General features: G+C 46.5%; 3 protein-coding genes across 5 annotated transcripts in view; all 3 read left to right on the plus strand.

Annotated features, from left to right (window-relative positions):
* The first annotated feature begins 1,783 nt into the window (after positions 1–1,783).
* Positions 1,784–16,535, plus strand: part of prune2 (prune homolog 2 with BCH domain) — a 29,858-nt gene continuing 15,106 nt past the window's right edge. Inside the window, exons 1-3 of one of the 3 annotated variants that reach the window (XM_039662066.2) lie at positions 4,217–4,370; positions 5,176–5,289; positions 5,523–5,599. In XM_039662066.2, the coding sequence (XP_039518000.2) occupies positions 5,545–5,599 (55 nt within the window). In that variant the 5' untranslated portion in view covers positions 4,217–4,370; positions 5,176–5,289; positions 5,523–5,544. Of the gene's footprint in view, positions 1,860–4,216; positions 4,371–5,175; positions 5,290–5,522; positions 5,600–16,535 lie in introns of those variants that run through there. The other 2 variants (XM_039662069.2, XM_039662067.2) reach the window with 2 other exon arrangements.
* LOC148981627 (uncharacterized) lies at positions 10,595–12,592 on the plus strand. The gene has a single exon (XM_089129938.1). The coding sequence runs from the start codon at positions 10,925–10,927 to the stop codon at positions 11,930–11,932; it is 1,008 nt and encodes a 335-aa protein (XP_088986064.1). The 5' UTR covers positions 10,595–10,924; the 3' UTR covers positions 11,933–12,592.
* LOC148981628 (retrovirus-related Pol polyprotein from transposon opus) lies at positions 11,989–15,994 on the plus strand. The gene has a single exon (XM_089129745.1). It carries the CDS (start codon positions 11,989–11,991, stop codon positions 15,478–15,480), a length of 3,492 nt encoding a protein of 1,163 aa, XP_088985871.1. The 3' UTR covers positions 15,481–15,994.

The raw sequence follows: 16,535 nt of genomic DNA on the forward strand, positions 1-16,535 counted from the left end.
GCTACAAGCCGGTCTCTTTCCGCGCCATATACAGATTTAATGAAGTGCACGTCAGTCACCGAAAGCAACAGACATGAGCTGGATTTTATTAATCATCGGCTAATTTCAAAATCAGCAAAGACAGCAATAAGAGAGATCGGCAACAGAACTGGTAAGATCATTTCATTTCTTTACTTTTAATGAAGATGGTAGTGTTAAGCGTCTGCGACTTACTTTCACTAATTCACTTTGATTTGCGATAGATTGCGGCGCTTGATGAAGGGGCTCAGCTCAGCTGCTCAGGTGATGCGCGTCGTCATATATGACTAAAATATCATGACATATAGCTTGGTTTCAACAACCAGATGCATTTACACTTGTCCAGTTTCGTCTGGAATACGGCACAGACCACGTCCTCAAGTGGTTTGAGCGATCGAATTCAAATCCGTCTCTAATGCGTTTCGGAGGGCATTTACACCCTGGTCTTTTCACGATCGAATAGCTATCCGATCACAGAAAACACATGAAGTGACCAGGTGTAAACAGCCCCTTTGAATCCATCGTCTACTTTTGTGGAAAGCTGACTAGAGTTGTGTCGCTCGAGTTGTCTTCTCTGATACGGAGAACGGCGGCGAATAGCTACACGAACCTGCCAGACATAGCCAGGCGAGCGTGAACGCGCATGACGTCACGCCCAGTCTCAGATTCGAGCCCGAATCCCTCTTATATATTTCACTGTACAGGGTTATAGAGGCGATCGCAGTGATCAAAGAAGGGCTCATTCAGCCCATCAGGCGATTGTTTAAGCATGTATGGGTTAGAAAACGGCTATTTTTAACATGAAAAGTTGCGCAATGCACCTTTAAGTCAAAATATGTATATATATATTTTTTTTTGCTATGATTTTAATTTAGACCGTACCATTTTGTAATTAGTACTTACCTTATGCCATTGAATTTCAATGACACTTAAATGTCAGGTCAAATATACTGTGTAATTAAAACGATTTTTTTCCCCTGATAACAGTACCTTTCTCTGCAATTACAGGGTAGCCTAAGTGTAACTCCTGCGGGCCGTAAATTAAAGTGGTACTTGTTACCCATTTATTACCAAAAACTTAGCATAATGTTCCCTTATACCTACACGGAAGTACACTATAATTACAGAAACGTACACCGTCATTTCAGTGTACTTACACAGTTGTTTGCGGGTCGTAAAATAAAGTGTTACCGACCAATCCCTATGAATCTGTTACTAGTCCGACATTAGTTCTGGAATGTATGGTTGTCAAGCTGTCAGGATTCTAAATGTTACAACATTATGTTGTATCGTAGTTTCAGCGTGGAACAAGTTTTTATGGCAGTTTCAGAGTGAAAAAAGTCAGTGGATCAGTTTACCCTCAGCTGGTTCACTTTACCCCTTTGATTTCTCTGGTTTGTCTCAGTTTACCCCTAAGCTGAGGTAAAGTAAGACACAAGAACACTTTTTAAAAAACAGTCACATTTTCACTGCCTGTTGTCGTGAATACATCCTGAAATAATGGGAAATGTGTACATTTTACTGATATAACATTTTAGCTCACTCAGAGGGGAGCAAATGTAAAAAATGTTTTACTACCCTACCCTCCCCTATATTGAAAGTCCCTATGTGTGTGTGTGTGTGAGAGAGAGAGAGAAAGAGAGAAAGAGAGAGAGAGTGAGTGTTTCTGAGCACTCCAGCAGAGATTTATAACTTTACACTTAGTTATGTCAGGTGTGGCAGTTGCCGTAGCGATGAACATTGGACCAAACACTTTCTGAGTAAGAGGTCATAGAGCACCTCCCATTGCTTCCTTAAACACTTACGAGAGACTTGCAACAGAAAGAGACTTGCAAAAGCTGGTGAGTAACTGAGCACATAACACGGTTCTCTCAACACCGTGAAGATCTTAAATCACAAAACATGATAAATCATTGGATAGCAGGAAAAATGTTTTACCTTGTGGTTTAAGGTGTAAATTGTTTTATGGACACATTCACGGTGCAGATTCAAGACGGTGAATCTTTATGGGTGATCACGAGAATGATCAACTGAGAACACAAGTCTCTATTTACAGTATAAAGCATAGTGAACTCAATAGTGTATATGATTTGAATATGTACAGAATGGTTAGGACCTCCTTTTAACTTGTACGTAGACTATATGGAATATTTTCTGATATGATTAGTTACACTGTAGTCCTATTTAAGTGAAAAAAGAACATAATAGTGCAAAACATGTAATGGAAAGCATAACAATATGCACTTTTGTTGGAGATTAATATTTGTAAATAAAGTGGTAATTTACAGTATTTTTTTTTTTCCAGAAACAACCCAGACAGCAAACTGACATTGAATCAACGTGGAAACGACGTCTCTCATGACATTGAAACAACGTTGATTTTGCTCATCGAATTAACGTTGAACCAACGTCAGACGCGGCATTCTTCAAAGCTAAATGAAAATCGAAAATTGGTTTGCTTTCATAACGTTGAAACAACGTTGATTTCAAGTTGATTTTCCGTTAGTTTTGAAAGAATGACGCGTCTGGCGTTGGTTCAACGTTAATTCGATGAGCAAAACAATGTCAGATCAACGTTGTTTCGATGTCATGTTTCCACGTTGATTCAATGTCAGTTTGCTATCTGGGAAAGCACTTGTGTCGCTTTACAAAATTTCGGTAAAACCATTGGAGTCACATGGATTACTTTTGTAATGTCTTTACTACTGTTGGGTATCGATTCCCATTCTTATTGCTTCCTAATTGCAATTCCAATAAAACAACAACACGGCTTAAGAACACTTAAGGAAGAACACTTATTTATAGTTGTAGAGAACAGTCACACGTCTATCAGTAAATTTAAAGTCACAGAGAGAAATGTTCTAGGAGTTGCAAACTTGTAGACTTTTTTATCTTCCACAAACACAACACAACAGTTACACCATCTCAAATTCTCCATTGCAGGCACAAATCCTATTCAACAAATCAAAAATTAAGAAACTCGTACGCTCACATTTTTGCTACAGTTGCTGCAGTGAAATTGGTACAAAATGCATTTACACACCTGCATCAAAAATGTGAAGTCACAGAGAAATTTTTATCATCTGCAAATCATTATGTGAATTCATCCAATGAGAGTTGTACACTAGAATATTTTCTCACAAATGTAGGCTCCAACTCACTGCCTTTACAGATCATAACTCACTTTTGCCCCATATTTCACGTGCACTTGGTGCAAAAGGGAGAACGTGTGGAACTTGTCACTTGAAAGCAAAAAATATAGCGCTTGAGATTCGTCGCAGCAGATTCAAGCAGCTGTAGTTAGTTATGTACTTATGTTTGTGCTGGAAAAATATACAAGATATTTGTGAGAAAATATTCAAAGATATATTAAATATTAAAAGATTATTACCTTACATACTTTAATCAAGAAAATCTTCCGCCCGTTTGTAATGACATATTTTTATTTATCTGACGAAAGTGTTCATTAACATGAGGATGGGCCAATAATGCTGCGTTCGTTCATGGAAAATAGGATATTTTCCACTTGTGAACTGGTATTTTCCAGTGTGTTTTGCTTTCAAGTGCTTTTGTTGTCGTAATGTGGTAAAAAGATGGAGATCCAGACCTGTTATTTAGCTTCAACTATTTTAGATTGCTTAAGTCATCTGCAACAGCAAGAAAATGATTTATCAAAACTCAAAAGTTAAATAATATGCTGTATATTTTCTAGATCATATATATTTTTACCATCCACGACTCTCGCGGTACTCTCCGGCATTTTTTTTGAAAAGGTCAAAGTTTATCTCATCTCGGCAATCCACGTCGGCTTTTGGTATTTACCATAAATACCATAGCACATGAACGCACCATAACCTCAACCCAACATTTCCGATTTGTCAGCATGAAACGGAAGTTGTGATGGCCTTTTCTTCCCTATTGAGCATCGTTTAAATGCCAGAGCCCACCTGAGTATTGTTGCTCAGGGATAGACAATGTCTATCCCTTTATGACCACCGAGCACTAATCTTCTAATGGCTACTTCCAGCTGGGAAACAGGCCATGTCACAAAGCTCTCTCTTTACTCATCTGCACAGTCAGACTCACTCACAATTCACTTGTACAGTCAGTGCCCATTTCACCTCACAGCAGTGTACTGCTGTGCTGAGTCTCACTCATTTGTATCTCAAGCTCAGGGCGGAGAGAACAGATTCACGCTTTTGTTTGGTGCTTGAGAGGGTCACATGACCACAAAATGGTGGAGGCTCTCAGCTGTGGGTGAACAGAGCATCCCTGAGACTGAGAGAGACACAGGCACACATCCATGATCTGAAACGCAGAGCAGGAGAGAAAACTGTGCCTCAGCTGTGGTGGTGAGTGAGTTGTCAGTGATTATATCAGGCATTTTGTTATTTGAAACCTTGAGTGTTGGGATGGGAGGGGAAAGAGGGAGGGATGGGCATTTGTTTGTGATGCATCAGTGTTTGGTAACGGAAGAGGCTTAGCATCAGCATCCTTTATGATGCAAGACATGGGCAGCTGCTTTTGTTTGTGCATGGATCATAAATGAATGTTTGTTATGTTTAATACAAACACATTTTGTTGTATTGAGGTTTCAGCTTAGCACATTTGACCTACTTTTTGCCATCATTCAAATTCATGGCTCTGCATGTACGGCTCATTTATTTGCCTGTGTGTGTGATTGCGTGTTTGTAAATGTAAATGTGTGTGGACACTGATGCGGAAGAGTGATTCACAAAGAAGAGGGGAGAGAGAGCAGAGTAGGAAGGGTTGTTGATGGTGATGATGATGATGACATAATGCCCGCCCACTTTTCCTGTTTCCTGCTGTGGAGGATGGAAAGATAGATGGATTAAGCCAAAGTCTTAATGAAAGGAGAGAGCAACAGACCTTTCCACTTTCACCCTCGTCCACTCTCTTTCTCTCTCAACACACATTCACTGTCTGAGAACTGGCAACCATCTGGCAGCTTATTGTAGACACTCCCGCGAGATAGGCTTCTCTTCTCATGTGGCTGTGTGTGTCCATGCATACATTTACACATGAATTCACACCGCTTCTAAATTCCAAATAGGAATGGTAATAGGATGATATGGAGAGCAGATACGTTTATAGAGACTAGTTCTCTTAAGTGAGTTTGTTTGTTGTGCATTGCAGCTGCAGCAAATGCAAGATATATTACAACATATCGAAGAGCGACAACATTTCCGGATTCACAGTATTAAGTCATCTACTTTGCTGGAGTCTTGTTTGAAACAGCTCTCTGTGTTTGTGAGTCCTTGTTTTGTAGCTCCACTTTTAACAAGGGTGTGTTAAAACTGTACATTTTGTTGTTAAGTAGTTTATTATTATTATTGAGTTGTTGCTATTGTTTTTTTTTAAATTTTACTTATTTTAAATAAAGGTCTATTTATTTATTAATGTATTTATTATTATTGCTATTATAGTCTCCTGCATCGATAAGTGAAAATGATCTCTCATTGTGATGTGTGTGTTTCTCATAGTTCCCTTTCTGGCGATGTGGGGATGGACCTGACTCATGAACGAAAGATGAGCTTTGAAGGTGCAGAGAGTAGACCAGGTAAGACCGCTAAATACTGACACTTGTAGAATCTGCCTGAAGATATAAGTAGACTGAATACATTTAAAAAGACTGGTTCAGATTCACAGAACAGTGGATCGGTTATAAATCATAGGTGTATAGTAACATTCTCTTCTTCTGTTCATCTTGTTAGGTTTAACACAATTTCAATCATCATTACTCTCTGAATAGTTTTAGCATTTTATTGAATTTGGCAATGTTAAATTTGGTCTTGGTGGACTAGATCTGCTATGCTGCTGCAGAGCAAGTATGGACCTGCTACTGCCAATAGATACACAGACGTGCTGTGAGCATGTAAGATATGCTGCTGCTGCAATACACGTATAGATAAATGCCGTAGCAGATATCGGCAGGTGGAGCTGGGGGAGGTGTAGGGTTTCAGAGAAATTCTGATGTAAGATTAGCTAACAGCAAACAATGAAGCAGACTATTTAAATGCTAAGCAAGAAATGTAATTGGCTGCAGGATCAGTAAAGGCCAATCAGCTTGTACCATGTGGTAATGATGTGTGGACCTATCAGCATGCACCCTTTAGAGTTTCATGACTGAAATATTTACTTAAAGCTGCAGTCCGCAGTTTTTCCTCTTTGTCGCCATCTCTGTTCGAAATCTGCAATTGCAGTCATTTGCAGAATTATCAACTTTACGTGAGTTGTACAACACCCTCGACACAACTCAGCGTGGATGAACACAATGTTTGAGTGAGTCTGTCAGTCACCGCGCCGATGTGCATACTGGCATTCAGAATCACAGATTATTCTTTTTGGAAGAACGGCCAATACGAATTTTGACCGGAAAATGTAATCTGAACACTAACCCTAGTAAGAGACATTCACTTTTGTTCTGGTTCTGACATTGGAGTAAATCATTTTTTACATTTACATTTTTATTCATTTAGCTGACACTTTTATCCAAAGCGACTTACAATTGCTATATATATATCAAAGGTCGCACGCCTCTGGAGCAACTTGAGGGTAACTCTTCAGGCACCAAGGTTTTTTTTGAAAAAATGCTAGATTTTGACATCAAATTTTCAAAAGCTTGTGGCTTGAAATGGTCTACAGTTAAATGGTCTACAGTCAAAAGGGGGCGGCCCTCTTGAATATCATAATATTCGGGAAATAGTAGATATTGAACTGATGTTTGAACTTATTTGCTTGTTTTTATTTTTATTTTATCCTTATTCCAAATGATGAGAAAAGAGGAAACCAACTATAACATGATAAATTATTACTATACTATATAGTAGTAAAACACATGTGAACAGTAGCCAACTTTTTGATCAGTTCATTAGTAATATTCAGGAAATAGAAGATATTGAATTGATGTTGGAATTTATGTACATGCTTTTTCTTCTTTTTTTTATCCTCATTCCAAATTATCCACGTCTACCTCGGCCATTCCCCCCTTGAGCCGCTCTGACCGGATCCAAAGATCTATCTGCTTCCAGCTAAATTTCTTCTACCCCTGCTGCCTTTACCTCTAGCAACAGCTCTCCTATGTACACTAAGACCACGTCCACCCCTGCCACCCCCATCCCCGTTGGGTAAATGGTCAAAATGTTCTGTTTGTGCCTCGTGAACTCTAGCACCTTGCGCGACGGCACCATTGTGCGGCAGAGATGTACCGGGAGAAGCGCGCACGGCACCATTGCATGTCAAAGTTGTACCGGGAGGCGCGGGCGGCACCATTGCGCAGCAAAGATGTACCGGGAGAAGCGCTGTCATTAGACGGCCTATCGCCACTTACAAACGCCAAATGTTCCCCTTCAGAGTCAAAATCGGCGAATGACATTTGCAACACATCCTCACGGTACAAGTTTTTATTAGCTATATGACGATTTTCTCTCACAAATGTCACACTTTACTCGGACGCTCTGAAAAGAACTGCTTCCGCATCAATAACACGATTGCTCTCTTGCTCTGCTGTTTCCTCCAACACATTGAATGGGCTATATGCACGCATAAGTTCCGCATTTGACGTAAGGATGCTCGTCCATTTCCGGTTGTGTAGATTAAGCGGAGGAAAACCGGAGAAAACGGGATTATGGCAGAGTCTTCAATATTTACTGTCCTCCCGTCTTTGAAACGAAACGTACATACGTTTAGATGTAATTTTATATATAGTTATGTTTATTTAATATAATTTTAAAAAGAAGTGTCACCGGGGTGACAAAAAGGCAGGCGGAACCTTTTATCATGGCCGGGTTTCTGTGGGGGGGGATTTCCGGTGTGGGACCCGGAAGACTCTAGCGCCGGAAAACTCCGAGCGGAGACGGAGAATGATTAGTTAATTCAAAACAGGTGCGGGGCAGGACTATCGCGATCGCGATTGGGACACATTGTCAGTTGGGAAGGATAAAAGGGCATTTCATCTTCAACAAAGGGGGGGGGGCAGGAGAGATGAAAGGCTGTGTGTGACGTTCGGGTGGATTTGGAGATGTGGATAAGAGATAAGTGCTGTTGATGTTTGGACTGTGATACGAGAAATCTGTTTGGAGGATGTGATGAGACTTCATGAGGTGTAAATCTGTCTTTTTGGAGGAAGTTTGAATGTCCCACGCTTTATTGGAAGAAGTCCAAGAGATTGTAGTGCTGTGCAGTGGACCAGATCCCCTGTCTACGCCCTAGTTTGTGAGTGACAAGACTTTGCAGTGTTGTTCATTAAATCACGTGTGCCGATTTGTGTGAATTACAGTTAAACACGAGTGGAAGTGTAATGCAGTGACATCGGGGAAACGGTTCTGGCTGTGGATATATCGCCCGCATCTCGTTGGATGGAGGAAGTCATCTAGTGGTGAAATTCTTCTCTTCTCCTCTTTAATCTCTACGTAGGATTGTGAAGTTCAGCTATACTGTTGAATTCTCACCTGTATTCTCTGTCTGCCTGAGCCCCGTGAAGAGAGCCAGCTTTGCTGTTGAACCCTTATTCCTCTCTGTTCATCTGGATTCTGTGAGTAGAGCCAGTTACACTGTTGAACCCGCACCGTTATTCTCTGTCTGCCTGAGCCCTGTGAAGAGAGCCAGCTTTGCTGTTGAACACTTATTCCTCTCTGCTCATCTGGATCCTGTGAGTAGAACCAGTTACACTGTTGAATTATCACATGTACCCTCTGTCTGCCTGAGCCCTGTGAAGAGAGCCAGCTTTGCTGTTGAACCCTTATTCCTCTCTGTTCATCTGGATCCTGTGAGTAGAACCAGTTACACTGTTGAATTATCACATGTACCCTCTGTCTGCCTGAGCCCTGTGAAGAGAGCCAGCTTCGCTGTTGAATCCTTACTCCTCCATGTGCTGCTTGATCCTGTGAGTAGAACCAGCTACACTGTTGAATTCTCACCTGTATTCTCTGTCTGCCTGAGCCCCGTGAAGAGAGCCAGCTTTGCTGTTGAACCCGTATTCCTCTCTGTTCATCTGGATTCTGTGAGTAGAGCCAGTTACACTGTTGAACCCGCACCGTTATTCTCTGTCTGCCTGAGCCCTGTGAAGAGAGCCAGTTGTACTGTGGAATCGTCATCATAATCCTCTCTGTCTGCCTGAGCCCTGTGAAGAGAGCCAGCTTTGCTGTTGAACACTTATTCCTCTCTGTTCATCTGGATCCTGTGAGTAGAACCAGTTACACTGTTGAATTATCACATGTACCCTCTGTCTGCCTGAGCCCTGTGAAGAGAGCCAGCTTCGCTGTTGAATCCTTACTCCTCCATGTGCTGCTTGATCCTGTGAGTAGAACCAGCTACACTGTTGAATTCTCACCTGTATTCTCTGTTTGCCTGAGCCCCGTGAAGAGAGCCAGCTTTGCTGTTGAACCCTTATTCCTCTCTGTTCGTCTGGATTCTGTGAGTAGAGCCAGTTATACTGTTGAACCCGCACCGTTATTCTCTGTCTGCCTGAGCCCTGTGAAGAGAGCCAGTTGTACTGTGGAATCGTCATCATAATTCTCTCTGTCTGCCTGAGCCCTGTGAAGAGAGCCAGCTTCGCTGTTGAATCCTTACTCCTCCATGTGCTGCTTGATCCTGTGAGTAGAACCAGCTACACTGTTGAATTCTCACCTGTATTCTCTGTCTGCCTGAGCCCCGTGAAGAGAGCCAGCTTTGCTGTTGAACCCTTATTCCTCTCTGTTCATCTGGATTCCGTGAGTAGAGCCAGTTATACCGTGAACCCTCACCGTTATTCTCTGTCTGTCCGAGCCCTGTGAAGAGAGCCAGCTTTGCTGTTGAACCCTTATTCCTCTCTGTTCATCTGGATTCTGTGAGTAGAGCCAGTTATACCGTGAACCCTCACCGTTATTCTCTGTCTGCCTGAGCCCTGTGAAGAGAGCCAGTCGTACTGTGGAATCGTCATCATAATTCTCTCTGTCTGCTCGAGCCCTGTAAAGAGAGCCAGCTTTGCTGTTGAACCCTTATTCCTCTCTGTTCATCTGGATTCTGTGAGTAGAGCCAGTTATACTGTTGAACCCCCACTGTTATTCTCTGTCTGCCTGAGCCCTGTGAAGAGAGCCAGTTATACTGTGAAGTTGTCATCTTGACTTTCCGCCTGTCTGAGCCCTGAGAAGCAAGCCAGCCTGTTGTTGAATCTTTACTCTCCCCCGTCTATCCGGATTCTGTGAGTAGAGCCAGCTATACTGTTGAATCCTCACCTGTCATCTGTCTGCCTGAGCCCTGGAAAGAGAGCCAGCTTTGTTGTGGATTCCGTGTTCCCCTCCGCCCATCCGAGCCCTGTGAGGAGAGAAACCGTTCTGCTGGGAATTTGAGAGAACTAGTTCTACTATTGAATCCTCACCTGTCTTCTGTCTGCCTGGGTCCCGAGAAGAGAGCCAGCTTTGCCGTGGATTCCGTACTCCTTTCCGTTCATCCGAATCCTGTGAGGAGAGAGATTGTTCTGCTGTGAATCTGAGAGAACCAGTTATACTGTTGCACCCTCACCTGTCTTCTGTTGGCCTGGGTCCGGAGAAGAGGGCCAGCTTTGCGCTGGATTCCGTACTACTCTCCGTCCATCCGAATCCCGGGAGAAGAGAAATTGTTCTGCTGTGAATTCGAGAACTAGTCCAGCTGTGAATCCTCACCTGCTCTGCCCACCCGAGTTTTGCTTCAGCTTGCCGAAGGCTGTTTTAGTTTAATTTATTTAATAAAGATTCTGAATTTTCTCTAACTTACTTTGCCTCTGTGTCCTCTGTGGTGTTGGCTCCTCGCGGTGGTACGTGTGTCGGGGGTTGGGACGGCCGGTCATCTGGTGTCCGGTCCCCCCGTGACAAAAGTGGCGTAGTCGGCAGGATTTGCCACCGCGAGTTGAAGCAGCTACAGGTTCACGATGGCCGACGAAGAGGTGGTGGCCGCAAGACCACAAGTCATGCCCGTGTTTATGGGAGCCCCTTGGGCCCAGCGTTATGGGGGACCAGGATCAGAGCTACCTCTCCAGGACTGGAAGACTCAAACGGAATACCTGGCTGGCCTCCAGGGGCTGAGTGATGCACAAAAGACACAGTTTGTTCTGGGATCCTTGGAGGGAGAAGCGAAGAGGGAAGTTCTAGCTGCACCCAGCACTGCACGAGCCACTGCCAAGGCCATCTTTGACTTTTTGACGGAACTGTATGGGGATACTACCCCCGTGGCCGCCCTCCGGGCTCAGTTCTTCAACTTTCGCCAAGGTCCTAGGCAAGCCTTACGGGCGTATGCGCTGAGGCTGCGTGAGCAGTTTGTTCGATTGAAAGGCCGACCAGATCATGGTCTGGGAGACGGAGATTCCTTACTGCGAGATCAGTTTGTTTTGGGGCTCCGAGACGGGCCTATTCGACAGAGTATAAAGCTCCAGCTCCGCCGAGACCCAGCGTTAACTTTTGAGGACCTCCGACAGGAGGCCTTGGCATTGGAGATGGATCAGGGTGAGGCAGCTGACCAACCGGTGTGCATGGCTGTTGGTGGTGCCGCCCCTTCTTCAACTGGGGATTGGAAACAAAAGCTGCGGGCGGAGCTGTTGGAGGATGTTAAAGGACAGATGTGCATGGCCGTTGGTGAGGCCTCCACTCCTCCAACCATGGATTGGAAACAGAAGTTGCGGGCGGAACTGTTCGAGGATGTTAAAGGCCAGATGGCTGAACTATCTAAGACCCTTCTAGAGGAACTGCGCCGGGGACAGCTCAGTGACCGGGACCGATCCTATTCTGAGGGGAGCCGAGAGCCCGGACGGCGCCCTGGACGGCCGGCTAATCCGAGATTCCAGTGGGATGATAAGGGCAGGCCCATTTGCAACAGCTGCGGAGAATCAGGACATTATAGCCGTCAGTGTGGCTCCCGACGCGGTTCCCAAGGGGGTTTTTAGTTGCGCCGGCCACTGTGGGTCAAGTGGCCGGGACCCCCTTAAGTGACCCCCTTTCTATGCCTATTCCCAGAGACGACTGGGTTGGACATTGCCCAACCGTGAAGATCCAGGTTAATGGGGTGGAAGTTGCATGTTTAGTTGATACTGGTTCCCAAGTCACGTTATTCTCCGAGAGCCTGTCCCGAGAACTCTTTAAGGACCGACGACCCCAGGGGGCCGAGACTTCGCAACTTGTACTGAGAGGAGCCAATGGGCTGGATATTCCCTATACAGGCTATGTGATTGTGGACTTCCATGTTCAAGGGGTCCCCGTACGACAAAAAGGAGTTGTTATCGTTAGAGACCACTGCCTGGGTTCACATCGAGCATTAATTGGTATGAATGTAATTTCAGAATGTTGGGAGGAGCTGTTCCGGAACCGGCTGGCCCAGATCCCCTCGGTTCCGGAACAAAAGGAATGGGAGCATATTCTGGCTGACTGCCGTAGGATTCAAGCAGCTAACTGTGAGGAGGATCGCGAAACTGTTGGTCGAGTAATTTGCCGGTATGGCCTGGCAGTTCCAGCACAAAGTGAGGCAGTGATATGGGCCAGGCTACCTCTAGGGGCTTATGGCGCGGGTGACTGGGTCCTCCTCGAACCACATTGGGATTGCCAGTCCATCGGAGTTGCCCGAGGGCTGGCTGTGATCCATCGAGGCCGGGTCTCGGTGCGGGTACGGAACGTTAACCCATATCCTGTTGTCCTTCGCCGCCATCAACGCCTGGTCCGAGTCACCGCGGTGCGTTCCCACCAGGTGAGAGAAGAGAGAGACGTTTGTTTCCGCCAAGTGAGTTCTGTGGTAGTGGAAGTGGCTGTTAGATCGGTGGAGCCGAGGAATGACCCCCAGAGAGGCGGAATGCTGGATCATGTGGCAGTAGATTCCTTAAAAGGAGAGGGCCTGGAAGAGGAGCAGCAACTCCAACTCCGAGACTTCCTGACAAAATGGCAACATGTATTCTCTACTCACGATGAGGACTATGGGTGCACGGGGATTGTCAAGCATCAGATTCCTACAGGCGATGCTCCACCAAGCAGAGAGCGGTATCGGCCAGTGCCCCCAACGCTTTATTCAGAAATTCGCACCTTGCTGAACGGGATGCTGGATGGCGGAATCATACGGGAGAGTAGTAGTCCTTGGGCGGCCCCAATTGTGCTAGTTCGGAAAAAGACCGGTGCTTGGAGATTTTGTGTTGACTATCGAAAGCTGAACAGTGTGACGAAGAAGGATGCATTCCCCTTGCCACGCATTGAGGATTCCCTCACTAGTCTGACTCAGGCCACTTGGTACTCAACGTTAGATCTGGCCAGTGGGTACTGGCAGGTGCAGGTGGATGAGAGGGATAGAGAAAAGACTGCCTTCACAACTCCATTTGGGCTTTTTGAGTGGGATCGGATGCCGTTTGGGCTGTGCAACGCCCCTGCAACTTTCCAGAGGCTGATGCAGCGGTGCTTGGGGGGACAGTTAGTTGATTCGACCTTGGTCTACCTTGATGATGTCATAGTATTTTCGCCAGACTTCGCCTCCCATCTACTCCACCTGGAACGTGTGTTCCAGGCTATGGAAAAATATGGATTGAAGTTACGACCGGACAAATGCCAGTTGTTTAGGAGTGAGGTACAGTTTCTGGGTCATCGGGTCAGTGCTGCAGGGGTGTCCCCTGACCCAGAGAAAGTGTCTTCCGTCCAGGGCTGGGAGGCGCCGAAGACTGTCCGGCAAGTAAGGTCCTTCTTGGGCTTTGTAGGCTACTATCGGCGCTTTATCAAGGGTTTTTCAGGGATTGCCAAGCCCCTGAATCGACTCCTCGAAGGTACCGGACGCTCCCGACCCCGGGGGTCTCCCTCTGTGAACTGGGACTCGGCATGCGAATCGGCTTTCCAACAGCTCAAGCGCGAACTCCTGCAGGCCCCGATCCTGGCCTACGCTGATTTTACTCAGCCATTCATCCTATATACTGATGCGAGTAATGCAGGGTTGGGGGCTGTACTTGCACAACGACAACAGGGAGTTGAGAGAGTTATTGCATATGCCAGCCGGAGTCTGCATCCAGCCGAGCGGAACGCTTCCAACTACAGTTCCTTCAAAATAGAACTTCTGGCGTTGAAGTGGGCGATGACAGAAAAATTTAAAGATTACTTATGGGGAGCAAAGGTGATGGTCGTGACCGATAACAACCCTTTGGTCCACCTACAGACAGCACGATTGGGGGCGGCGGAGCAGCGTTGGGTGGCCCAGCTGGCCAATTACGACTACCAGCTTCAATATCGACCGGGTAGAGAACACACTAATGCGGATGCACTGTCCCGACTCCCCGTGACTAAAGGGAGTGAGCAAACGGAATCCCCTACTTCGGAACCAGAGGAGGGATTGATGGTGGGGGTAGTGGAAGCCCCCGGAATTCGTTTGGAGGGAGTACCCACCGGCTGGGGGTGGGACCCAGGCCGGTGGAAAGAACTACAGCAAGGAGATGTTGATCTGGCAAGAGTGTATGCTTACCTGCAACAGGGTTCTAGGCCTGGTGTAGAGGAGAGGCGGACTCAAACCGTGGCAGTAAGGAAACTCATGGGGCAGTGGAAGAAACTCAGCCTGAGAGAGGGAGTGATTTGTCGTTCTGTCCAAGAGCCAGTAACCCAGGAGGTGGTACACCAGGTGGTGGTGCCAAAGGGACAGCGGTTGGCCCTGCTGGAAGCTTACCACACACATATAGGACATCAAGGACAGGAAAGGACATTATCCCTATTAAGGAGGTACTTTCACTGGGTGGGGATGGAAGCAATGGTCGAGTCTTTCGTTCGGAGCTGCCCGAGGTGTGTACTTTTTAAGACCAGGAAAGAGGCAAGAGCCCCCCTAGTCCCTATGCGCCCTAAAGCACCTCTACACATTGTGGGGATGGATTTTCTAACGCTGGGTCGGCCCACAGATCGGTATCAGAACATCTTGGTGGCAACCGACCTATTTACCAAGTATGCATGGGCTATTCCTACTCCAGACCAAACAGCCGTTACCACTGCAGGTGTACTCTGGCGAGCTATCATCCAGCCCTTCGGGTGCCCCGAGACTCTTCATTCTGACCAGGGCCCGAACTTTGAATCTAGGGTCATACAAGAACTGAGCCGCCTTTATGGGTGCCGGAAGACTCGCACTACCTCGTATCACCCCCAAGGTAACGGGGGGTGCGAGAGGTTTAACCAGACCTTGTTGGGGTTGCTCGGGACCTTGGAAGCCGACCAACAGAATCAGTGGGAGGAATGCCTCCCTGCCCTAGTGCAAGCCTATAACAACAGTGTGCACAGCACCACAGGCTATGCCCCGGCATTCCTGATGTTTGGCAGACATATGCGCTTACCGGTTGATCTGTTGCTGGGGACCAAGCCTACGGAGGGAGTTCAGAGTACGACGGAGTGGGTGGGTCGTCATCATCGGCAGCTTCATCATGCCTATCGTCAGGTTACGGACCATCTGAGCGCAGCAGCAGCCAAAAGTAAACGGTTGTATGACCGGACGGCTTGAGAAGCCCCCCTACTGCCTGGAGAGCGAGTATTAGTGCGAGACAATCGACGCCCAGGAAAGGGAAAACTCAGTGATCGTTGGGAGACCGTACCGTATGTGGTGGAACGCCAACAACAGCCTGATCTACCTGTGTATACTGTTCGCCCCGAAGGGAGACTAGGCCCTGAACGGGTACTCCACCGGAATTTGCTTCGTCCTTGCCCAAATTATCTGGTCCCGATGGAAGAGGCCCCCGAACGGTCTATGACCCCAGCAGCTCCATCGGTGGGATGGGCCGTCGTCCCAAGAGGCCCCGAAATCGAGGCGGCAAGGGTAGATCCTTTATCCCCACCCCGACGTTCCCGGAGAGATAACCAGGGGCGACCACCCCAGCGATACGGCGAGTGGGCTGAAGTTTCTCGGTCCTAGGGACTAGTCCCGAATGGTAGGGGGGGATGTCACCGGGGTGACAAAAAGGCAGGCGGAACCTTTTATCATGGCCGGGTTTCTGTGGGGGGGGATTTCCGGTGTGGGACCCGGAAGACTCTAGCGTCGGAAAACTCCGAGCGGAGACGGAGAATGATTAGTTAATTCAAAACAGGTGCGGGGCAGGACTATCGCGATCGCGATTGGGACACATTGTCAGTTGGGAAGGATAAAAGGGCATTTCATCTTCAACAAAGGGGGGGCAGGAGAGATGAAAGGCTGTGTGTGACGTTCGGGTGGATTTGGAGATGTGGATAAGAGATAAGTGCTGTTGATGTTTGGACTGTGATACGAGAAATCTGTTTGGAGGATGTGATGAGACTTCATGAGGTGTAAATCTGTCTTTTTGGAGGAAGTTTGAATGTCCCACGCTTTATTGGAAGAAGTCCAAGAGATTGTAGTGCTGTGCAGTGGACCAGATCCCCTGTCTACGCCCTAGTTTGTGAGTGACAAGACTTTGCAGTGTTGTTCATTAAATCACGTGTGCCGATTTGTGTGAATTACAGTTAAACACGAGTGGAAGTGTAATGCAGTGACATCGGGGAAACGGTTCTGGCTGTGGATATATCGCCCGCATCTCGTTGGATGGA

This window comes from Pimephales promelas, chromosome 4 (genome assembly GCF_988280905.1).
Source record: "Pimephales promelas chromosome 4, fPimPro1.hap1.1, whole genome shotgun sequence".
NCBI lineage: Eukaryota > Metazoa > Chordata > Actinopteri > Cypriniformes > Leuciscidae > Pimephales > Pimephales promelas.